This window comes from Crocodylus siamensis, chromosome 4 (assembly GCF_052110815.1).
Source record: "Crocodylus siamensis isolate JL-2025a chromosome 4, ASM5211081v1, whole genome shotgun sequence".
In the NCBI taxonomy this organism is placed as follows: Eukaryota; Metazoa; Chordata; order Crocodylia; family Crocodylidae; genus Crocodylus; species Crocodylus siamensis.
Window position 1 is genome coordinate 147,951,559 of NC_143398.1, and position 25,492 is coordinate 147,977,050.

At 47.3% G+C, this 25,492-nt stretch overlaps 1 protein-coding gene across 4 annotated transcripts in view; it reads right to left on the minus strand.

Moving 5' to 3' along the window:
• LOC149866763 (acid-sensing ion channel 2-like) overlaps positions 1-25,492 on the minus strand; it is a 447,342-nt gene that overhangs the window by 47,931 nt on the left and 373,919 nt on the right. For 3 of the 4 annotated variants that reach the window (XR_016441947.1, XM_090044134.1, XM_090044133.1), the window contains exons 4-7: positions 24,193-24,343; positions 20,561-20,617; positions 17,292-17,445; positions 15,850-15,941 (exon numbers count right to left, since the gene is read on the minus strand). Coding sequence is in view for 3 of the 4 variants with exons in the window: in XM_090044134.1 (XP_089900260.1) it covers positions 15,850-15,941; positions 17,292-17,445; positions 20,561-20,617; positions 24,193-24,343 (454 nt within the window). In the remaining variant the exon portion in view is untranslated. The remainder of the gene's footprint in view (positions 1-15,849; positions 15,942-17,291; positions 17,446-20,560; positions 20,618-24,192; positions 24,344-25,492) is intronic. The other variant, XM_090044135.1, reaches the window with a different exon arrangement.

Sequence of the window (25,492 nt, forward strand, 5' to 3'; positions counted from 1 at the left end):
CGGCCACAAACTTCTGGAAGGCCAGTTTAGACTGGACATAAGGAAAAACTTGTTTATGGTCCAAGTCTCCAAGGTCTGGAACAGACTCCCCCCAGAGGTGGTGCAAGCACATACTCTGGACTCATTCAAATGGTGTTTGGATGCTTATCTTGCAGGGGTCATTTGACCCCAGCAGACTTCCTGCCTATGGCAGGGGGGCTGGACTCGATGATCTTGCGAGGTTCCTTCCATCCCCTAATGTCTATGAATCTATGAAAAAACTCTTTGGCTATCTCTTTTCTCCCACCTATGAAATCTGATCTTGCGACTTTATTGATGATGAGACAGCCTGTGTGTCTTGAAAGCATGCCAAAGAGAGTTACATGCTCTCAGGTAACACGGACATCTTTATAGCCTGTTTCACCACTGCTTATGTGTGCTTAGATTTGTACGAGCTGCTAGACAGATTGCAAGACCAGTGTCTGTACCGCAACACAGATTCTGTGATATTTGTGAGCCATGAGAGATATTGGAACCCCCTGCTAAGCGATTACTTAGGCAAGCTCACCAGCCAAGTTCCACCAGATGAACACATCATGGAGTTTGTATCAGCCAGTCTGAAAACCTACCAATACAAACTGTTTGGGGGGAAGGTTTGCTTGAAGGTCAAAGAGATTACCCTGAATGTGGCCAACTGTAAAAAAATCAATTTGAAAACTTGAGAGATCTTGTTCTAGATTACGGAGCAAATTCCACTGAGGACACTCATAAAACAATTGCAGTACAATAGTGCTCTATCATCAGGAATAAAAACAAGTGGACATAGGTAGGTCTGATACAGACTGCTTGTGTTCTGTCACAGTTCCTGGTCCTGTTTCGGAAGTCTTGCAATCCATCTCACACTCCCAAATCTCACTTATATATCTACCACTGACTGCCTTAGCACTGTCTCAGATGAACAGAGGGCCCACTTGGGAAAGCAGAGACCGGGTGGGCTGCAGCCTAGGCCTCACACCTCTACTTACTCTGGTTGCTTTGGTGCTGTTCTTGGGGAGATCTGAGGCCTCTGAAACCCTTTGCTGATTAGTCGGGGGTGGTGGGGCAGGTTTTTAGAGGGGTCACCTCCCCCCACTACCCAATATGTTACACCTGTGCCTGGTGGGATAGGGGAGTGCCATGCAGCATTTGGAGTGAGGGTGGGGTTTGTGGCTGGTGGGCAACCACTTCTGATATCACACATCATGTGATGGGGTGGGGAATTGGAGTCTGGAGCATTGCAGTCTGGAGCTTGATAGATCATGACTGTACCATGTGGTTTAAGGCAGGTCTTGCAGTATGAGGGATGGGCTTTGGGGCCTCAATGGGCTGTCCTTCTGATCTCATGGACCAGGTGATGGTGGTGTCATGTGCTATGTGATGGGGTCAGGGGCAGGTTTTTTGGTGTCACTCATGGTGTGACTGGGGTGGGGGCAGGTTTTGTGATGTCACACACCATATAAGGGGGGAAGGGGGTGGGGTTTGTAACATTAAAGACCATGTGATGGGGCAGGACTTCCGGTCCAAGATGGTGGCCAAGATGGCCACGTGTTAAGCTGACAAGTTGGTGTTCCTATATACTGCTCACAGACCACATACCCACAAGCAGGAATGTATACTTTGCAGCACATCAAGGGCTTCTAAGGCACTGCAAAAAGCACACAGCACAGGTGAAAAGGTTCTCTGCACTGCATATTTGCAGCATAGAGCCAAAATTGGATACCAGGAAATCCTGGGACCTAAAAGCTGCTTAAAAAAAAGTGGGGTGGTATATGTGGCTGCAGCCTGCGCTACCTGAAACTGGAGCCTGGTCAGCCAGAGTCACACTCTGCCTGCCAGCTAGGCTTTGTGTGCCCAGATCACCCCTGCTGCAGCCCCAGGAGATCCCCAGAACCCCAGGTAAGGCTTCTGGGGCCAATCCAGATGGTGGCTCCTGCCTCCCCTACCCCACCTGAGCAACATAGCATGCACCACAGCACAGCGCAGGGGTGTTTTCTGGGGACAAGTAGCAGTGGCACAACTATGTGCTGCTGCTGTTTGTCCCTGGGGAAATGCGCATATGCACTCATGGGGATATGCCCATAGTTGCATATCCAAGATTTTGTCATTAAAATGTGGGTGGGGCATTTACATTATGCAGATTAGTATTAAACAAATTTATCTTCATGTTTAGGTAAGAGAGTAAATTGTGTGCTTTACACGGGCAATACTCTTTCTGGCTGTCTTGCAAAAGTGTTTTCTGTCCCTTAGGATAAGGCCCTGGGTCATCTCTTGTATAAACTTCAAAGCTAGAGCACTCAAATAGCCCTCAATCAAAGCAGTGATATGACTGTTTTCCAGGTAAACTACAGCAGGAAAAGCATGTTTGCCAGATGCTGGAGCATAGGGAGAGGGACAAAAGTGCTGAGCACTGTACAACTCCTTTGAAAGAACACTGGGAACCATCTGTGTAGAAATATTGGGTACGAGCTCTTTTGTTTGCTGGCAGCTATTCCATCACTGATGGATCTCATCTCTTATGCATGTTGAGAAGTGGTTAGCTGTTTATTTAAGTTTCTGGTAACTGTATTTGCCAAAATACACAGAAAGCAAAGCAATACAACATGTCGTTTAGCTGCAGGAATAAAGCATCCATAAAAGGAAGAAGTAGGATTAGTAAAAACCGGGGCTGTGCGAAGCCTTGGTCCCTGATTCGATTCGGCGGAGATTTGGCCTGATTCGGTGGCTGACTCTCCAAATCTGAATCAAATCAGAGTACCCTTTAATGTCTCTGAACTGAATTGGAACCCTCCGAATTGATTCAGAGAGTTTTGGAAAGATTTGGAGATTTGGACATAGACACAGCTTTAAATGTTTTTTTCTACATACCTCTAGGTAGCAGGGGCTTGTGAATGCTGCGATGCTGGGGTATATGGAGTGTCCCACAGAAGCATGGGGGGCTCCCCAGAGCACTCAGCAGCAGACCCGGAAGTGGACCAAAAGCAGGGCAGAGAGACAAACTTTGAGATAGAAGGGAACAGCCAAAATTCTGGGCCTAATGTGATAGAAGGTCAGAGGTCTGGGAGATTAGAAGGGTAAAAGTACAGACAAGTATTTATGATTTACAGGATACCTGGATGAGGATGTGGAAGACAAGTCAGTCAGTAAAAATCATCAACAGTTCTACTCACTCATACCTCTTGATCAAAAGCTGTAGGCAGCAATGCCCCATAACTTACTGCATCATGATCCTACCACTGCTGGAAGCACTAGGGTAAGGATGGGAAAAATATGACTCACAGGCCAAATTTAGCCTCTCAAGAGAGCCTATCTGGCCCATAGCTGCTCCTCTGAAGTAGAACTCTATCCAGCCCACAGCTGTCTTGGCTTTCGGTGCCTCTTGCCTCTCTCCCTTCCCCATGCCATAGCTGACTACAGCATCAGTAGCAGCTATGGCTCCAGTGGCCAGGCATCCACTCCTCCCTCTAGCCTGGCCTGTCTTTCCCTGCCTTGCCCTGTCAGCATATGGTCCAAGGCAGGGGGTGCTGAAATCCTGGCCAAGCTGAGGCTACATACAACTCTGAGCCTGAGTCCATTCACAGACCAGAGAGCGTGACTTTGGGTGAGAGTCAAAGCTCAGGTATGATTCTCTCCACTGTCAGAGGAGAGGGTACAGGGAGAAGAGGGCCAGGAGCCATGGGTTATGTGGGCCCTGCTGGGCTGGATCAGGGTCTGTTAGGGGCTCAGGCACCACTGGTGTTGTACCATGCTCTGTTCCACACCTGCTTCAGGCCATGCCACATGGATGCAGCCACTGTGGCTCATGTCTGAGTCTGGTGCAGCTCCTGCCTGACCCCATGTACCCAGAATGCAGCCAGATCGGGAAGGAGCTGCTCCAGCTGTGCCTATGTGGCCCAAAGTGGAATACAGGAACAAAGTGTGGCACTGGCTCAGCCCAGTCACATGCCGAGGACTCGGGGAGGGGAAGGGTGTGCAGGGAGAAAGGGGGAACACAGCAGAGAACCAGCACAGCCAGGACCAAATAACCTGTGGCTCCTGGCCCCCTTCTCCTTGCACCCCCTTCCTGAGTCCCTGGCATGGGCTGGGCTGGCTTGGTGCCATGCTGTGTCCCTATGTGTCGCTTTGGGCCATGTGGACACAGCTTGAGTGGCTGGTGCAACTCCTGGCTGATGCATCTGTGTGTCAGGGGCTCGAGGCAGGGGAGGGGGTGCAGGGAGAACTGCAGGGAGCTTATGTGTGTGTCTATGTGTGTGCACGCGCATGTGTGTGTTTGTCTGCATCTGGCGTGCATATGTATCTGCACATATGTGTGTGTGTGTGCATGGCCCTCAACAGCTCAGCAAACGTCATTAAGTGGCCCTCCAGCCCAAATAATTGCCCACTCCTGCACTAGGGGGTATATCTCCAAGGAAATGAAAATGCTTTGGGTATGGAGCAGGTGGCATATTTTGTTCACAGTGGGCCCATCTACATGTGCCCCCATGGCATAGTTGTTACTGCACCATCATTTAGTACTTCCTTTAGGGAGTGGCAGGGGGCAAGCTGCCTGCCCTCCCAGTGCCTCCCTCATTGCCTGTTCACTACCTACTGGCTTCCCCTCACTGTTTGCCTGCTGCTTGCCCCTTTACTACTTCTACCACTGCCTGACCCACACTACCTGACATGCTACCACTCCCTGCTGCAGTGGTGGTGAGGATGAATTTAAGATAATCCTCCAATAATTAGAAAATTATAACACAGAAAATTATAACAAATTTATAAATGATAACAAATGTATAAATTTTCCATGTATATAATCTAATTATTGGGGGTTGTCTTAAATTCAGGGTCCTCTTGAATTTCTGTAGGTACGGTAAGTCTGTCCTCAGTGGCATCGGCCTCCTAAACCAGAAACGGTATGGCCACTTAAGCACAGTGTTGGGAGCAAGCTAATTAGCACTGTCGAATGCTGCTGCTAATTAGTCTGCTTTAAAGCTAATAGACCTGCTTCCAGCACTGGCTACATCACTTTTTGCTTAGGAGGCAGCCCATCTGGAGCATGCCATTGCTGGAAGTGGAGAGTAGAGAGATGTGGCCTTCATGTCTCAAATCTCCATCTCTAGACTGCATCCATCTCCTATCTTGCAGGAGGGGCTCTGAGTGTAAAAATGTTACAAAAGTGATGATTATATGGAATCTATAATAGGAGGCTACAGAAATAGAGATGTATAATAAGAATTTACCTGGGTGAATACTGTGGTAGCATTACTTAGGCCATGTGGTGCAGAATTTAATGACAAACTCTCCGATATATGGAGGTTTGAGATCACACAGTGTGTGACCAAGACTCCTAGGGCTCATTTAAAAGGAAAAATGGGTGTAATTAACAGGTCTGGGCTATGTAGTTTCTGAGTCTGATTGAAAAACATAGGGAGAAACAGGGATGTGCCCACTGTGCACCCCCAAGCCTGGAATGTAGTGGACATAATATGTCTGGATTTTAGTATGTCTTTTGATGCAGTTTCATATTATCATAAGTAAACTACATAAATGGGGGATACATAGAATTACTAATAGGTGGATGTATACCTGGCTAAATAAATGTAAGCACCTCCTTCTCCTGAACTTGTAGCCCTGAAACTAGCCCACTGTTTGTTGCTTTTATGGATTTCAGGTATGGACTGTTCCAAATATCTATGTCAATGGTGCAACTACTTAAATGCACCTTTCATGTGGAAAAAGGCCCAGAGAGCCTTGAATGGATGAGGGAGATTTAACATACACAAATTCAACAGCCCTTTCATCACAGCAATAGGAGAGCAGTCTGGCTGCACAAATATTAGCTGGAGAGAAGTGCAAAAGCAGGTGCTAGGAACCTCTAGCAGGTGATAAAGGGAGCTCCAGAAACAACTTCTAGGCAGTGAAAGCCACCACAAGGATGGGAACAGACCTCAAGCCATGCATAGGCAAAGCCCAGGATCACAGGGAGCTATGGTCAAATTGAGGTTTCTAAATAAGTATGCAACATGAAGGACAGGATCAGTCCCTCATATATCCCAGGGACCAAGAGGGGATCAGTCCTCAGCCAGTTCATCCCTTCCCTTTTCAGTGTTTATTTCTCTGGTTTCTTTTCTTTATTCCCCCCACCCCTCTTCCTGCCTCATATCCCTCTTTCTGTTACTTGCAACTCCTTTGTGTTGCCAAAGTCAAACTCAAAGGTAGAGAAGCCTGAAACAAAATGGCTGCTGGGTCCATGTACAGACAGTCACTGCCCTGATGGCACTGGAGCTGGTCCAGGCTTGCCAGAGCTTGGCCCTTGCCCCAGTGATGCAGGGCTGGTCCATATTTGCCAGAGCTTGGCCCCTGAGCATGCCTAGATCAGCCCCGCACCTTTAGGACTCTGTGCTGGGCTTGGACATGCCCGTATCAGCCTCACACTATCAGGGCTGTGTACCAGGCCCAGGCAATCCAATGGTACAATCCCAGTTTGGGCTTACCAGAGCTCATCCCCTGGTCCCAGTGGTACAGGGATGATCCCCAAACCCTGGCCCTTCAACCCCCTTGCTCCCGCTTACCTTCAGAAGCAGCTCCCGAGTCCTGCCTGAAGTGGAACGGAAGGTGCAGCTGCTGGAGCTGCTCCCACCACCCTGCTTGTGGTGTTGGCCACTTGTGCATGTGTATGCGTATGCACATGCACATGACGCCCTGTGCCCTGCAGCCCCAATTTTTTTCTCCCCTTTACTTCCCTTCCTCCCTTTCTATAAATGTCAATGTTCATTGATGTTTATCGATAAAATCAATTAACATTAAATCTGGGTTGGCAGGGAGGAGGCAGCAAGTACCTCCTTCCTCCTCCTGTACCTCCCCAACACATTACCAGTGGCAGCCAAGGTAAAGGAAACCCAAGGGCCTGTACTGGGAGCAAGCGAAGTACTTCAAATATTTTCTGTTTTTCTTTTTCTTGGTGAATGCTACTGCAGGGTGAGGCAAACCCCAAGTGGAACATTTCTTTGAGCCAGGACCAGCACCTGTATTTTGGTGGCTTTTGTTTCCATGGTGGACTGGAATGTGGCTGTAGGGACAGCAGAGACCCCTAAAAGGTATGTTCTGAGCCCAAGATGGGTAGAACCTGAAAGGCTTTTGTGGAACGGGATAACAAGACCAGTGGCTTAAGCTGCCTGTGCAGGAGTCTAATGGGGCCTGGAGCCTAATGTCATTAGGGCATAGCCCAAGATGAGCCAGAAGCTTGCAGCACTGAACAGTTGGCTCCAAGCTAGAAGGAAAAGCCAAAGTAAAAGTGGGAGTGGGCCAGGAAAGCCATGGTCCAGACAAGGGTTCCCTTTCCCAAACCTCTTTCCGTACTTCAGGCAGCCTTCCCTGTCTAGTTTATGACATTGAGACATGGCAGGAAAGAATATAGGGAGAGAGAACAAAGGGTGCTAGCAGGAAGAGGTTCTTGAAGGCAGGTGAATTGCATTGGCACCCATGGGCATCCTACAAGGAGCTATTAGCAGAAGACAAAAAAAGCAGAACTGCTTAATGACTACTTTGCATTTTTTTCATTAAAAAAACAAACAAACACTGCAACCAGGCTGCTAATAAACGTAATATAAAAAAGAAGAGGTAAGAGCTGTGGGTCTTAAAAAGCAGAGCACATCACAAAGCTTTTGACAAACTTGAATGAATTTAAGTCAGCAGGGCTTGATGAAATTCATGCCAGAGTGATAAAATAATTGCCTGAAGAAATCTGGGAGTTACGGGAAATATTTGGAAAGTCATGGATGACAGGTAATGTCCCAGAGGACTGGAGATGAACTTTAAGAAATGAAAGAATAGGGAATTGTAAACACAAAGAAGAATGAAGGCTGATTGCTAGTAGTCAACATGAATTTATTACAAATATGTCACACCAAACCAATTTGACTTCCTTCTTTAACAGACTAATTAGCTTGTTGGATGAAGGGAATGTAGTGGACATAATATGTCTGGATTTTAGTATGTCTTTTGATGCAGTTTCATATTATCATAAGTAAACTATATAAATGGGGAATACATAGAATTACCGATAGGTGGATGTATACTTGGCTAAATAAAAGTAAGCAGAATGATTGTTAATGAATGACAGGAAGTTTAGTGTGGCTCCACAAGGGTGTGTTCTGTCTAGTGCTATTTACTATTTCTGTTAATGACTTGGATGCAGGAATGGAGAGCTTTATGATCAAATTTACAGATGATACAAAACTCTCAGGGACTGCAAACACTTTAGAGAAATAGTGTTCAACTTTTTGACCCATGGGCCAGATGAGTGGCACAAGGCCTGTCTGTGGGTCAGATCAAGCCCTGGGGCCTGGTACTACCCTCTCCTATCCCCCATAGACCAAAATTAAGTCCTGGTGGCCTGCTGCTGCTCCCTCCTGCCCCCCTACCCAGGCTTGGGCCGTGGGGCCCAGCATCATGCCCATCTATCGCTATGCTGATATTGGGTGCTGGATCCAGTGTTCAGGGCCCAGGGTTTCCCATGGGTCTAGAGATTTGGCAGCAGAGAGAGGTGGCATTGCTCACCTGCCACCAAATTTCTGGACATGGTGCCATGGGCTGGAAGTTGAACATTCCTGCTTTAGAGGATTTGGTTAGAATTCAAAAGCATCTTGATAGACCAGAGACCCAGATGCTAGAGCATAGAATAAATTCAAGACAGAGATATGTAAGAGAAGAAAAACTGAATGTACAAAGGTAGACTGTGAGCTAACCACAAGCACAACAACAGGAGGAGCTGAGCCACCTGTCCCCACCAACCTCCTCTGAAGTGCCTTCCAGAGAAGGAGACCTGCCTCTAGGGGAACTTTGAGGGGTGCACAAACTCAGATTCCCCCTTGTTCCCCCAAATTTCCTTTGCTATGGCCCTCAGCTCCTCTGCTTCCAGATCCAGCTCCTCCTCTGTCACTGGAAGACTTATGCTAGGAACTGAAATTGGGGTGGAGAATGTCATGCTGCTGCTGGTTAGTGGTGTTAGTGCTGGTGGTGCAGGTGCATGTACAGGCACTGCTACTACCTCCTTGCTCCCACTAGCAGCAGAAGACTTATTTCTGCCATGAAAGAGGGGCAGGGGGAACTTGCAGCTCTCCCTCTGCCCCCTCTCCCTGCTCTGCCAAAAGACCTGGCACCTACTGTTCCAGCATGCTTCATAATGTTTCGTGTGCTACAAAATGTGTGTGTGTGTGTGTGTGTGTGTGTGTGTGTGTATTATATATGTTGTGCTTTCCTGCACAGTGATGACACTGTCAGGGAAAACACAGATTTCTTTTTGTGGGGTGAAGGAATCAAGACAGACTAACAAGAACAAATAAGAGGATTTGGGGGGTGGAAAAAAGATGAAAGGAATGGATAGGAATAACAATAGGTATTTGTTAGACCCCAACTCCATGCGGTGCCCAATGACTAGGGACACAACGATCCAGTTGCTCATAGATCCTGGTATTCATTAGCCACAGCAAGCAGGGAGCAAACACCAGCAAACATTGCTTGCAACAGTGTTATTCAGAATGGAGACAGCTTTGGGCGAGCTCCCTCACAAACACCCAGTCTATGCACATGGGGAGCAGCATTGAACAATATTTTTTTTCACATTTTATACACCGTGGTTTATGCTCATTAACATTCACTCCACCTATGTCCCTCCTCAGGTTCCATCCATTTCTCCTCCCATCACAAGCTCTGCCTCAGTTTACTGTTTACTTCATTAGCATGGAATTGCCTATGCATTTTATTCATTTACATGCCTCTCTGCTAAGACACATACGTAAGGCCATGAACTCAGGTACTCTCTGTCAATCACTGTTTTTTCTGGTTCTTGCTGACTTCAGTACCATCTCCAAGGTCTTGCTTCTGCTTTATCTCCTGACGATAGCTAGTGGGCTGCATCTTGTTCTCCTTACACAACGGGCTGTAACACTGTGACTTTGTTAGAAAACTGCTTGCCTAAGCATTTGTAAGGTTAGTTTTAATACATCATTCTGCCTTGTGACCAGCAGCTCTGCTGAGACACAGAAAAAAAGGCCTTTATTCAGCTGCAAATCCAGTGCTCTCCAAAAATCAACATTATTGTTACCCTAACAGTATTGTAGGCAGGGGTAAGTAGGAAAGGATTGGATACAACTTACAAGAAGAGAGGCTAGCTACCAAGAGACTAGATAGCAAGCCAAAGCTTTTCAGATGCTGCTGGTCCAAGAGAGACAGAGCTCACAAAAGGCCAAGGTCACTTCAGACACAGCTTGATATGTTGTTTCTATGTCCCTCCCCCAGAGCACTGTGAGTGGAAGGGAACCCAGAGAAAGATCAGAGTCACTGGCCAACTACAATGTCACTGTCAGAACAGTCTTCCCCCCACCCCCTCTGCCTTTTCCATATTTGGAAGATTATACCACCCCACTCCCTCTTCTCAGTTTTTGTGTCTTGCAAGCCTTCCAAATCTCTGAATCTCTCTGAATTGATTTGGAGGTTTCCGAGGGCTTTGATGATTTGGGTAGTCCCCAGTGGCTGCAGCAGGGAGCTGCAGCTGACTCCGAGCTGGTAAGTACTAGTGGTGGGGGCGAGCGGGCTGGGGGAGGGGACCATACTTGAACTATGTATAGCTAGTTGGAGATTTGCCATACATTTGTTCACAACATTACCAAACCATTGCTCATGGTCCAGACAGAATCACTGCTACTCTTCCAAGCAGGAACAATTGGAAGTCCTCACACACAGTCATGGAACTATGACCTGACTGGAATCACAGAGACTTGGTGGGATGGCTTGCATAATTGGAGCAGTCATGGATGGTGTAGTACAGGGCATATAGGCTCCAGGCAGCTGCAGCAAGAAGGGGAGGGGCTGCTTTACCCCTGCACCAAGCAGCAGCATCTGCCTGGCCACTGCCGCTGCTCAGTGTGGGCAGGTGATTCAGAGCAGGTGTGGGGGTGGGAGTGGGGTTTGGCGTGCAGGTTTCAGCTGACCCACTCCAGCCGGGATGAGTCAGGAACAGGCACAGGGCAGGCTGTGTTTGAGGCTGGGGCTGTGCGCTGTTGGTGGTGGCAGGGAGGAGCTGCAGGGTGCATGGGCTCTGGGCTGTTGCCCTGACGGAATGGTGCTGACTTGCCCACAGCACCTCTATAGATCTGCCTATGTGGCCTGTGGGCCCAAATAATTGCCCACCTCTGGTGTAACACATTGGGGTCCAAGGGGAAGCTGTGATGCCCCCTGGTGACTCTGCAACCACGCTCCACTCTGCCCCTAGGGTGCCTTCCCATCTTACCAACCGTGCCTTGATGGAATAATAAGGTTAACAAGGAGGGTGCCCACGGGCCTTTTCATGGGTCCCAGTCTAGGTGAATCTGCCCACTGGGGCTACCAGGCCCTGTGCAGGGCCTCTATGGTTCCCAGACCCCATATGGGGCCTCTCTGGTTGATGTGCCAGCTTGGCACCTGAAGTCTTGAGAGTTAATTGTGCGACTCCAATCCTCTCCTACACCATGCCTCAAGCCTCATGGGTGTTACAATAACGTTATTCTCCTGTCAGGGCTTCAGCCTCTGCCCCTTTACTCTAGCTAGGCCTTCTAGCTCAGGCCCACTGTATCAGCCCTGGCTTTGAGGCACTAGCTCTGATTTGGCCCTTTTGGGCACTGGGACCTTGTCCCCTGTCAAGCTGTGCCCCAGTCAGGCACTGGGCCCATGGATCCTGTCTGGCTCTGGCCTCACTCTCTGCCCACTCCAGTCTCAACAGTGACGCAAGACTTGAGTGTGCCCCTGGCAAGGCTCAAGGCAATACTGTGCCCTCAGGCACTAATGGGACCGCTGTATACCACCTCTACGGTCCCAACCCAAACCACCGGTATAACTACAACATAAACTTAAGCTCTTGGGCTACAACATAAATACCAAAAGAAGAAACAGCCCTCTGTCCCTTTAAGAGGGAAAATTGTTCCCTCATCTCTCACCGAGGATAGCCTCCCAGCCCTGGGCTATATCCAAGAGAGCTCCCCTCGCCTCACTGGGGCTCTGTACAGCAACACAGTCCCTTCAGGAGCCCTGCTGCCAGGAGCTCTTCTTCTGAAGGCAACCAGAGACAGACTAATTTGCTAGTCCAAGCCTCAGGCTTATATTCTCCCAGGGCCCTGCCCCCTTCCAGTCGATAGACTGCCAGGGCTGCCCTCAGGTGCCTGCTAATTGGCCCAATTGCCCCATTGCTATGGTGACCCCATTGCTGCTGCACCTTGGCTCGCCTGCAGTGTCCCCTTGCTGGACTGCTTCCTTCCCTTTAAAGGAATAGAGAGCCCCAGGCTTTCTGTTACACATGGGCATAAATTATTCAGGAAGGATAAGCAGGGGAGAAGAGGAGGGGGAGTTGTCCTTTATGTAAAAGAGCTGTACATCAAACAGCTCCAGTATAAAATTGGAGATAGCCCTGTTAAACGTCTCTGGGTTAAAGTCAGAGGGGACAGCAACATGTGTGATGTGGTGGGTGCCTGGTATAGATCACCAGACCAGTATCACAGGCCGAGGTTCTCATGGGGGACTTCAGTCACCCTGACATCTGTTGGGAGGGCAACACAGCAATGCACAGGCAATCGAGGAAGTTTTTGGAGAGTGTTAGGGGACAACTTCCTGGTCCAAGAATTGGAGAAGCCAACTAGGGACCATGCTCTTTTTGCCCTGCTGCTCACGAACAGTTAAGAATTGGTGAAGAGTATAAAAGTGGATAGCAACTTGGGCAGAAGAGATCAATAGATGATTGAGTTCAGGGTCCTGAGGAAAGGAAGGAAAGAGGGTGGCAGAGTAAGGAACCTGGACTTCAGAAAAGCAAACTTCAATTCACTCAGGGAACTGATGGATAGCAGATAACTGTAGTAAAAGAACAGGTTAGGGACTCTGAGAAAAGGTGGATAAACACAAGAGCATGGGGCCAGACATGATGCACATAACCCAATGGATGTGATGCTGAATTGGCTGATGTGATTGCACAACCACTGGTCATTATCTCTGAAAACTCTTGGCGATCAGGGGAGGTCCCAGATGATCAGAAAAGGGCAAGATCCTTCCCTTCCCATCTTTAAGAAAGGGAAGAAGGAGGATCTAAGGAGTTACAGACCAATCAGCCTCACCTTAGTTTCTGGAAAACTCATGGAACAGTTCCTCAAAGAATCCATTTCTAAGCACTTGGGGGAGCAGGTGATTAAGAACAGTCAGCATGGATTCACCATGGTTAAGTCAAGCCTTACCAACCTGACTGCTTTCTATGACAAAAATAACTGGCTCTGTGGATGCGGGGAGATTAGTGGATGGGATAAACTTTGACTTTGAGCCCAAAAGCTTGCAGAAAAAGATATTTTTTTTTGTGATTTCCCAGTTGGTCTAATAAAAGGTATCATTTCTGAACCAGGAGTTCTAGACTTTTGCATGACTTTAGCAAAGCTTTTTTTGATATGGTCCCTCACCACATTCTCACAAGCAAGCTAAATATATCTGGGTTGGATGAATGGACTGTAAGGTGGGTAGAAAACTGGCTGGAGCATTGGGCTTATAGGGAAGTAATCCTTGACAGAACAAGAAGCAATGGTCTGAAGTTGCAGCAAGGGAAGCTTAGGTTAAATATTAGGAAAAAACTTCTCTCACTAGGAGGGTAGTAAAGCACTGGAACAGGCTACCCAGAGAGGTTGTGGAATCTCCATCCTTAGAGGTTTTTAAGACATAACCTGATAAAGCCTTGTCTGGGATGATATAGTTGGGGATGGTCCTGTTTTGAGCAGGGGGCTAGACTAGATGATCTCCTGAGGTCCCTACCAACCCTAATTTTCTATTATTTCTATGCTTGGAATGTAGTGACCTGTTAAATTCAAGACATGTTAATGAGATAATCCTTTCCTGAAACGGAAGGACATAGCAACAGAAGAGTGAATTGTGCCTCCCCCCCCCCAGCCCCACCCAAGATGAGAGAATGGATCTGTGCATTCCAGATTGCACATTTAGATAGACAGCTAGATAGATAGATAGATAGGCCTGTTAAAGCAGGGAGAAGGCCTGTCTCTGGAGAGTGCATGGCATTGAACCTTGATCAGTGGGGTGAGTAAATTTATAAAAGAAGATATATTGTCATGGAAAAACCTGACCCCCAGGTACCAGGGAGGGCTATCAAAACAGGGAGGCAACAGGGAGGCACCCAGAATCAGTATGCATATTGATCAGCTGGGAGTGGGAAGTGTTCAAAGGAAGGGCCATTATCAGGGGAAATCCAGGTGCCCAACCAGAAAGGAATTATTTGGAGAATTCACCTGCTTTCTGAGGATTGCACAGAAAAGAAAAAAAAGATCAGGGGAGCTGGCTTTAAGGTATTTATAAGGTGCCTGATGGGAAGAAAAGGTCTTGAGTTACTTTTTATTGTGTAATCTGTCTTTCTTGTACAATAAATCTTGTTTGTTTTGTACTATGTATATATATTACACACACACGTTGCAGGGGAGGTGAAATGAATGTTCAGTGCAATTGACAATTACAGGTATATAATCTCTGCAGAGGTGAGGATCTATATTTTGCAAACCAAGGGTGAAGATCCCAGGAGCTGGGAAAGTTTCGCTTGCCAAGTGTAAAAGACTATGGCTCTAAGCCTTTATCACCCGAATGTCTTCTACTTCCAGCATGCTACTCTCACCACCAGGATATGGGCTAGCCATTCCCCAGAGCACTTTCTGTCTATCCTACTGAAGCTGGGCAGCCAAGAGAGTAAGAGTCAGGGATCTAGAAGGATAGCAAGCAAGGAATGTGACTTTGTGGCCCAGTGAAAAACGGCTTGTGGCCTGCAAAAGAGGGAGCTGGGTTCTGTTTCCAAAGATGTTTTTCCATGTGTTGAGCAGAGAGCCCAGGGCACTGCAGCCCAGTGTTCAAGGACAGAGCAGGTACTGCCTAGGCAGCAGCAGTGCAAACTTCCCCCACCAATGTATTTCAATCAGAACCTGAGTAGGGCAGGGGAGGGAAGTGTTATTTGCCTTTTCAATCTCCCTGGCAATGGTGACAATTACTGAAAAAACTAGGATGATGGTCTTGCTATACACTGTGCTAGGACTTGCCAGATCCTTTTGCACAACCTCCTAAACTGTGATGATTTCCAGTTATAGCTGGCTTTGGCCAATCAAACCAGCACCCTAGAAAGTGAGCAGCTCCACATTCCCTTACTAATAAGCTGAGATACCCCAGCTGCTGAGCCAAATCATCCACATACCCTGATGTGTCTTGATCAGGTAGCAACTGGCAGCATCTACATAAGATGCTGACTGCACAGTTGTTACTATGCAGTCATTTAGTACTGGCGTTACTGCACAGTAACATCTCCACATAGCTTTGTGGTGATGCTGACTGTGCAGTAGTTCATTACTACTACTGCACAGTAAGAATCTCATGTAGATGTGACCACTGTGTAATGCAAAGATAGGTACAGTGCCCTCTTCTTCAGAGGTAGAGCTGAGCCCATACTGATCTCAACAGGGAACAGCTTTGCTTCCAATCACCTTGGGGGCGGGGGGGTGGTCATGATCCCAAGACATTCACCTACTCAGTGCAGGAAAGAAAATAAGAGATGAACTTTACATTACAATGGATAATTACTGTGATGGTTCCCGGACTCCCAGGCCACTGTTTTAAATGCACAATATAAGCACACTCAGTCTGCACAAACACCCTTCTACTTCATTTGCCTTTTATGTACAACCCCCCAACCCTGCATATGTACACTCAGTGTGTGGCTGTATGCACTGTCCCTCTGTCTGTTGTTCTCAGCATGGATGCATACACTGATTCAGAAATTCATAGGATAAGAATGGTCCTTACCAAGTAAGGCTGCCACTTCATATGCTTTCTTCTGTTCAATGGTCTCGTAGTTGAGTGCTTCAAAAAATATATCCAGCACAAGAATATTCTCTCTGCACAAACAGGACAATGGCATCAGAACACCTGCTGCCTAAAGCTACCTGGGCTTTGTAAGAAGAAGTGAAGAGTGACCCATCTCCTCTCTTCTACCGCCTCTGAAAAAGTCTCAGCACATCAAAGATACATTTCTAGATTCATGGATTTAAGGCCAAAAGAGCCCATTCTGATGACCCAGCCTGAACTCCTGTGTGGTACAATCTAGAGAACTTCACTTAGGGGAGCCCCTCATGCAGCCCAGATACTATGGCTGAGCCAGGGCAAGCCACTCAGTCTTCACTGCATCTTTCTCTTGTAGGGAAAGCCAGGTTAGATGTCATGTGACAGAGGAATGCTGGTCACCTGGAACTGTTGCTGGTCCTTTCACAATAATCACACATATAGTGTGAGATGGGAGTGGGGCTGAGGGTGGGGCAGAGAGGACGAGTCTAACTCCTTCACTAGAACTCTTCATTCCAACCATTTATCCAATGCAGAGTACTGTTCACTTGCTAAGAGGAGCAGCACCTACAGTTCAGAAATGGACGCTAAGGTTATATCTTCACTTCCAAAAAAGCAGTGCTTTTACCTCACCAGCATTGTATTGAGGTAGAACAGGAGGGTCAAACTCATTTGTCCCCATAAGCTGGATGAATAGCATGGGTTTCCCTGCAGGCTGGATCTGGAGCACAGGGCACCCTGTGGGCTTGGCACTTATACACAGGCTCTGGAAGTGGCGGGGGAGCTTTAATTAGAGCAGCTCCGAGAGCCACTCTAATTAAAGTGCCCCAGAGCATCATGTCTACCAGTGTCCCTGCACTGATAAATGGCGGCAGGGTGCTTTAACTAAAGCTCATCAAACAAGTTTTAGTTAAAGCACCCCCATTGCTATTTTTCAGCACAGGGACGCTGATACATGTGATGCTGGAGTTTGCTGGGGCACGATAATTGCCATGTAACTACATCACATTGAAGCAGCCTCACTGCACCTGTATAGGTGCCCAAAGATTTGAACTGGTCCACAGGTATCCAGCCTCTGGCCTGTATGCTTAACACTTCTAATTGTAGAATTCTAATGGAGACAAGGCTCTCAAACCAAGGGGGTGAATCCCAAGTGGGAGCAGAGAGTTGACCTCAAGCAACTACATTGAGGAAAAACCTACCTGTGTCTTATCTGAGGAAAGGTTTTACATGGCATATTACATGGCACTTTATCTTTGCCATGAATGCATCACCAGTATTTGGCACCAGTACCAGCTGAGTTAAGCACTGAATTGATATGGCCCTTGGAAGCCTGCTCTGAAGAAGCTTTTTACATTATAAATTAAATTAGATAAAACTGTTATAGCACTGGTGCCTGCACTTACGAGATGTATTTTTCCGACTTGTTGAATTTTTTCTCCAGATACTTGGCTGAAGTCTTGCTGGGGATTTTCACCATGGATAGCTCTTTGTTGTACCTGGTTAGGTTGCATGGTGTGCTGCAGATACAGTAACTGCTGTCCTTTTCAACAAGCATACCTAGAAAAAGACGAGGGAACTAAGTCACATGGGATTACATTGACATCCACTTTCAAGAGTTACTGGGCATAGCCTATAAATATACCCTTTCTTTGATTCAAAGCAGATTGGGAGTGGAAGGGGCAGGCAATTCTACCCAGGGAAGGGTCAAACAATCAGCAATATGTAAAGGCCATTTCTGTCAAATTCCCTATCATTCAATCCACCACTTCACTACTGTGGCCATTCCTACCAACCTGTAACATGGGAGAAGCCTGTCCCATGCACTCATTCAGATTCTGGGGTTTGGCTGGGGATGTATAAAGGAAGAGAAGAGACCCAATGTTATGGCTGCCTATTCAGCATAACTGCCAACTAGTATAGTTCTTGTAATTCAAGAGGTTGCATTTGGATAAACTATAATGGAGGTGATGTGATGGGGGGGAGGTGCAAGACAATGACATTGTTAAAAGTATCTAAGTGACTTAGGAGCCTACAGCTCATTTTCAAAAGAAGCTTAGAGCCAGGTACTTAGAATGCTTAGGATCCAGGTACTTTTGAACCCCCTAGCATGTCATTTCAAGTGATTTCAATGGCAATTATGTGCCTTGGGTGCCTTGAAAATTCCTGTAGGTCCCTATTTTGGGGATTAGGCACCTGAAGATCTTCAGAAAAACTCCCTAAGTGCCCAAGTCACTTTAAAAATAGGACTTAGTCTTCTAAGCTTCCGAGGCCTAGACTCTCAAGATTATTTTGATAGCTGATTCCCATGATTTTTAATAGGCGTTAGGTGCCAAGTACCAGATTTGGGCCTCAGGCAGTTTTGAAAATGTCCTAAAATATTTTAAGACACCTTTGAAAATAGGAATTGGTCTCCCAAGTAATTTTGTGCTTTTAAAACTGTTATCCTTTATTTTTATCCTTCTCAAAACATGATTAGCTTATTAGCTGAGATTGCTCTGGAGGTGAATTACATGGTGATTAAAAGAGATTAAAGAATATGAAAATGACCAATTACAGGACCTTCTATCCAAATATTCCTCCCATTAGCCTTGCAGTTTGGATACTTAGCTAACAACAGTATTGACATGTAAAGTCCCAGTCTTTTGTAAACAACCTTCACTGGGACCCACTGCACATCCATAGGAACTTCACTGACACATTAATACAAGAGATGAATACATTCATCAGAGTCCACAAGGAGTGGCCTAATACACAAAGAATTGGTAGGCATGGCCAGAGTTAAGGTTGTTTGTGCACCCATCAGTGTAGAGTCTTCCCTGTTGTACCTGAGGGCTTGTTTCAAAATGATTCATATTGACCTTTTGAAACTCTGCAAGAAAAATTACCTCTCCTCACGAACTAACCACAACAGATTAAGAATATTATTGTTTGTCACTGTCACAGCAGTCATAAACCAGGACCTTATTGTGCTAGGCACTGTATAAACAGCGAGAAAAAAGATAACCCTTGACCAAGATAGTTGTCTTTTTGCTACCAGAAGTGAGCCACTTACACACCTGCTGTAACTTCTAAAGGCCTAGAACTGCAGGGTTGGGTTGGACGCAGACCACACAGGTGAATAACACAGACATTTCTGAGAGCTCCTGCAAGCTCAGGGGAACCATAGCAAAAATGTGTGCCTTTGCCATGTGTCAGTGATAGTACCGTAACATATTTTAAGAGCTCCAAAATGAATGGACAGTGCCTAGTTTGGGGTGACCCATGGGTGTGGAAGACATTCAGGAACAACAGTGAAGCTCGGTGCTGGGGGGTTAAAATTTCATGATGGTTGGGGTGTGATGATGTTGAACAGCAGGGATAGAACTTAGTCTATTATGGATCTTCTTAAACCTTCCTGCTGGCTGCTTTTTCTGACTTGGGCCACTTGCCTGCCCCGGCCCTGCTTCCAACAATATGCCATATACGATTCCTCCAAATTGGGGCTGATACACGCCCAAAACATGCTGGGCTCTTGGGAATATTGTGTGCACTATTTATCCAAATTTCTCTTCTCTAAAGCATGCAACTGAGGAAATGTTGCTGAGAAGTATTCTGAATGAAGCTAGGGCTTGGTCCCGTAGTCCTGGAGTACCCAGCAATTGCTGTTGTCTTCAGCCCCATCACAACCTATTTGTTTGCTATCTGCTGTATGTTAATCGAAGAATACAGTCAGGCCTCGATTTACACGGTGGTTATGTTCTTGAAAAAACACTGTGCAAATAGAAATCATGTAAAAAGATACCAAGGGTCTATCGGAAATAAGGGTTTAGGTTCCAGGCTCACAAGATGATCTCCCATTTATCCAACCCCCGCCTCCACTCTTGCACCAGAAAGAGCTGGGGTGCACTGAGTGGGCAGCAGCAGTGCTGGGAGAAGGCTATGGTGAAATCTGGGGTGGCTGCAGCCCCCTCGCCATAGTCCGCTCCCAGTGCTGCCACTGTCTGTCCTGAGCTCAGCCTGGTCAGCCCCCACTGAGAAGCTCCCAGTGTGGCCCACAGCTGCAGCCCTCCCCACCCCATGAAGATCCAGGGGGCACATACTTCCCATGTGCCCTGGGGTGCATGCAGTGGCAGTAGCTGCCCACCCCTCCCTTCCCCCGTGCCTCCCAGATGAGCCACAGCTCCATCTTGAACCCGCCCCACCCTGGCTGGCCAGCATCTGCCCCTGCCCCCTTGCCCCACTCCCTCCCTCACCACAGGGGGCCATGATCTGCACCTCCTTTCCCTCCCCCTCTCCCCATCCACCACACCAGACTTACCAGCTGCACGCAGCTCTCCAAGCTACCTGGCTGTGCTCCTCATTGCCTACATACTGCACTGTGGCTGCATGCATGCACGGGCATTTATTGGCCAAATTATTGGCCACATTGGACCGATTTCTGATACACCAATTTTCTTTATTGCATGGTGTAAAAGTAAATCCATGCCGTGTACAAAAATAAAGGGTCACAATTAATTGACCATGCATAACTGAAACCATGCTGCAAAAATACCATGTAAATCGAGGCCTGACTGTACTGATAAAGAGACTACAGGCAGCTTGGGTGGTACCCCCTCCTCCCGTTTGATACCCACATCATCCACCACCATTGTAAAGGGTCCAAGTGAGCCTGATAATTCGTGGCTGTACTAACCTAGAGCAGGTTCTGCACATTCCTTATACTGCTCAGGAGTACAGAAAGGTGCATCCCCTGCATAGAAAAGAAACAGAAGACAAGAGGGAAATACACAGAGTCAGAAAACAGATGCTGGTGTCAGAGCATCAACTAACACGTTTGGCATCAATAGCATGAAAGCAGCCATACTTATGTATTAGACAACCTCTTGTTAGTGTACCCAGTGCAAACAGCCTAGGAAGAGGTGCATTTGGGGACAATGAGGCTGGCAGGCAGGGTGCAGGGTGAGATGTGAAGCAGGTTAGAGTCAGCATCTCATTGTAGCTTCCCCACTGGAGTTAGGTACTCTGTATGTAAAATTGGCAGGATGGCACAGAGCTAGGCCACTTTGTCAGATTTCTGGGCAAGGTCTGTTTGGCCTAGATTAGCATTTGGATTGGAGGCTTGAAAGTATCATCCAGGTTCTACATAAAGCAGTCATTGATCAAATAGGTTGCCTCTTCCTCCTTTTCTAAACTAAACAAAAGACTTGGCATGGTGCAAGAGCACTATAAGCAAATGAATTTCTCACACCTGCCTGTACCCAAGTATGTCTGCATGGAAGTCTTAGTCTTACCCTAAAGTCATCAAAACAAACCCTAAATCTCATTTCCAGCTTCCCCCAGAAGTTTGTATTTCCTGAGTTTCCCCTCAATGGGCATCTCTTTTGATGCTCCTAATTACTTTTCTTCTAAGATCCTTAAACTCCTTATTCTTCAGGACTGAATTTATGCTTCTGTATCTGTGCTTCTGAAGTGAACCCACATGGTCTTACTGCTGGCTGAATCAGCATAAACAGCTCTGCATCTGTATGGAGGGGTCTTAGCACTTCACACCTTATTGAAAACACACTGTGCTAAAGATAGGGCATGAAATACAGTCCCCAACCATTTGAGGCCATCCATGAGCACAAGGTGCAGGTAATTAAATTCCTAATTAGACCACTTTTATAGGTTCAGTGGAGCATAGTTTCCTTCATCATCTCCAGTGAAAAGATGCTAATCCTGCTAAACAGTGTTTGCATTCTGCCTCAGAGGTGTCTGGTCTTCAGTAGTCAGTAAATCAACCCAAGAATGCAGTTTGTGCCTTAGAATATATGTGAATAATGCTGCTCCTCTGTATGCACTTGTGCATATTAACTACAACCTGGTGACCCCCCTGGATTCAGAGGGGTGATGATAGTCTTATAAAGTCAGCCTACTCATTCAGGCAGGTGGGGTGAAAGGAGGATTCCATTAGTTTCAGTGGAATTCCTGCCACTGGTTTCCTCCTGCATTGTCATATTTAGTGGGTTCTTGGGTTCTGGGGGTGCAGCTACATGAGCTGCTATGTCATCATAGCAATGAGCTACTATGCTGTAAATCATTGCTACAGTGATGTAGCATCGCTGGACATGAACTGGGGTGCCAACGCTATTGCACAGTAGCAAGAATCTACTGCACAGTGGCTCTTTGCTATTAAGCACTAGCAGCTAAAAATAACTGTGCGGGATCGGGACTGTGCAGTAACTGTGCAGTCAGGTGCTCGTGTAGACGTGGCCTGGGTGTAATTTTATCCTGTCAATCAGAACCCACCCACAATTTAGTGGGATGTCCTAGGTGCTGGGGTTTTGTTTGGCAGGAGACCAACTCCTTCCAGGTTGGGCAGTGAAGGTGGAATGAAGGAAATATTGATGTCCGGATGCTGTGGTCAGGGTAGGACTGTGGAGCATGGAAGGAAGCAAGCTTTTGTATTTCATCCACAGTGAGACTGGCCAGGGAGTAATTTAGGATCTTGATGGCTACTGTCATAGAATCATAGAGAAGTAGGGCTGGAAGGGATCTCCAGAGGTCATCTAGTCCAGCCCCATCTGAGGCAGGACTATCTCTATCTAACCACTCTATACAATCCATAATATAAACTACATAAAACTATCATCAGCCCTGACACAACACAGACCTAATACCCTAACCTGCCGCTGGTAAAGCAGGGGACCCATGGCAGCAAATGCCCTGCTTCTATGAAATGTCAATATATGCTCAAGAGATTTAGGATGAAGGGCTGCTACAGATGAAGGCAAAAACACCCACAGTCTGTGCCAATCTGACTATGGGGTAAAATTTTCCTGACCCCAAGTATGGCAATCAGTCTAACCCTGAGCAGAGGGGCAAGACTCTCCAGCCAGGAAAGTCTGGCTTTGGTACCAGCAGGAGCATTGGCACACCCCAGTCAATTTATGTTGCATGCTCAGACGGGTTAGTTAGGGATGCTCTGCAATCTAGGGGTGGCAGGTGCCCTATGGCAAAGGCCTCTTTCCCCAGTGGCTTCCCAGGGTGCTCTCCTGTTCCAAGTTAAGCCACTTAACTCCTGTTCTGAGTTAAGCTGCAGTACTTCAGGCTGCTCTATGCAGCTGTAGTGCAAAGGAACCAAGCAGAACTGATTTATTTGGACACTATCAAAATCAATAATTCATCTCTATGAATATTGCAACAATGCAGGGAAGTGAAAAAGTCATACTACCACCTCAATTAGATGCAGTGCTTTGGTAAGCAGTTTTCAAACAGTTTATAAAGGTCAAGGTCTTCCAACAGTTCTTTCAACTACAGAACTGTTCCAATAAAAGATATCACAAAAAAACCCTGACTTTCATCAATATCCCAGTGCATTTTGCAAACCATGAACTTGATCTCACAGTCCCTACAGAGCAAGGTCAACGGAACCTAATTTCCGATTGCCGCTCCATAAGTAGGGAAGTCAGGGTTCCCCACTCAGCCTGACCTGTCCCTCTGATTGCAAAAGAGCAGGTCTGGCTGTGCAAGGAAAAGCTCCACTTTCTCTGTTCAGTCAGACCCATCTCCAGTGATTGCTAGGAACAGGTCTGGATGAGCAGGCAAAGCAGGGAGATCACAGTGCCCCTTGTCCTACACCATCAAAGGTTAAACAAAGGGTGATGTGTGCTTTCCTAAAGGATGCAGATCGGCTATGTCACAATACATCATGGCACAGCTGATCCACTTCATTCAGCAACATCTATTTCTAGCTTTTGGTACCATTCTCACAAGCTTTAAGCCAGTCTAACAAGCTTGTATGTCTGTCCACTTCAGGTTTCAATTTAAATCAGTCTAAGTGTCATGTGTGTCCATACCCTTAAAGGGCTTCAAGTTCAAGAGTAAACATCGCTACTGAATTGGCCACCAAGAGTTGGTACGTGAAATGATCTCTAACTAGTGCAGGGCAGAAGGTGCCAGAGGAAATCCTTAAACTCTGGTAAAGTTCAGCACAGTCTCTAAAGCCTGCTCATAGCACCAGTGGGATTGGGACACATTAGAAGTGCAATGTCCTTCTGCAAAATCATGTGCTTAATAGGGCAAGTGCATGATTAACTCCCCATGTGCACATTCTTATTCCATAACAACAACAATACCGCAAATGAGTTTAGTTCACTTGGAAGGGGGTTAAACTAATCTACAGTAAGGCACACAAATTCTGGAAGGAATGCATCACACAAATAGTTAATCAGGAACAGCTCTACTGCTTTAAAAATAACATCTGGCCTTAATCCAATTTAATTTACAAATAAGTAAATGATCTACATTGCTGCGCATATTCCAAGACACCTTGTGCAAACTGACCTGGCATGTGAACCATTTTGCAGTTGCAGTTCTCCACGATGTATCGAGTTTCACAGTCAATCCTGCAAGCTGTGATACTGTAAACAGGAAAGAAGGCTAAGCCCATATCTGAAGAGCGACATTCACCCCATGGAGGGGGCAAGTATGTCAGCTGCAAGAGAGGGAAAAGCCATTAGTTAGCAGGGTTGAGAAAGCAGGCATACTGGTCACATCTACACAAGCATTTGATCCAAGATCAGGTTATTTGCAAGTAAACTACTTGTGAGTAAGTTCTCCCAGGCAGGTGTCTACACATGCAGGGACTTAAGAGGAGATTAGCTGCTCCAGGCAGCAAACTGCTGCTACTTTCTGTGGTCCTGCAATGGGCCCTGCCACCATAGGAGGGGGCGAACTCGAGGCACCGGCTGCAGCTGCTGGCAGCCATCTTGAAAAGCCAGCCTCCCTTCCTGTTCACTGGCATACAGTGCTCTGGGTGCACGACAGCCCCTTTCCTGGCCAGAAGCAGCATGCACAGTACAGGGACAGCACGTGGTAGCTCTCTCCTTGCTGTCTCTGCATCCCTGCACCATGGCTGCTCCAGGCCTTGCCCCTGGCAGCAATGACCAGCACCCCAGGCTCCTGCCACTGCAGCCTCCAGGCCACCGCACTGACCCTGCTGGCCTCCTATGCCAACTGCCAGCTTGTACACAGCCCTACTGGCTCCCCAACATGCAATGACCACCTGCCCAGCTGCAATGTGCCATCCCAGGGTGGCCACTGCCACCACCACACAGCTGCTGCTTGGACACTGTCCAGCTGGCTGGATCCCAGCAGGGACACTGATGCCACTGCCAGGCCACTCTCACTATTCTGTGCCTCTAACCCTGCTGCCTCTGTGATCAGCCAGGAATGGTAGCTGCACATTTTCCAGCAGACCAGGGATGATGAGCTGTGGCTAGAGGTATTCAGGATGATCCAGGCCATCTTTCTGGACCTTCTGGGGAAGCTCCACCTGTGCCTGGAGCAGCAGGAAACTGCCATGTGGCCACCCCTCCTCATGGACACCAGCCTCCACTATGTGAGTGCTGGCTGCGTGGGCAGTGCCCATGATACCTGCATGTTTTGCAAGTCTACCCTGCCTGCCCTGGTTCAGAGTGGGTATTTTATGCTGGGGGTGCTGGACCTCCAGCTGGGTACCATGATGGTCCTGCCCCTCCTCATCAGGGACCCTACCTACTCACTTCTCCCCTGGTTTATGCAGCCCTACACTGGCCAGCTGGACCCCTGCCAGGGCCACTTTAACTGCTACCTGAACTGGATC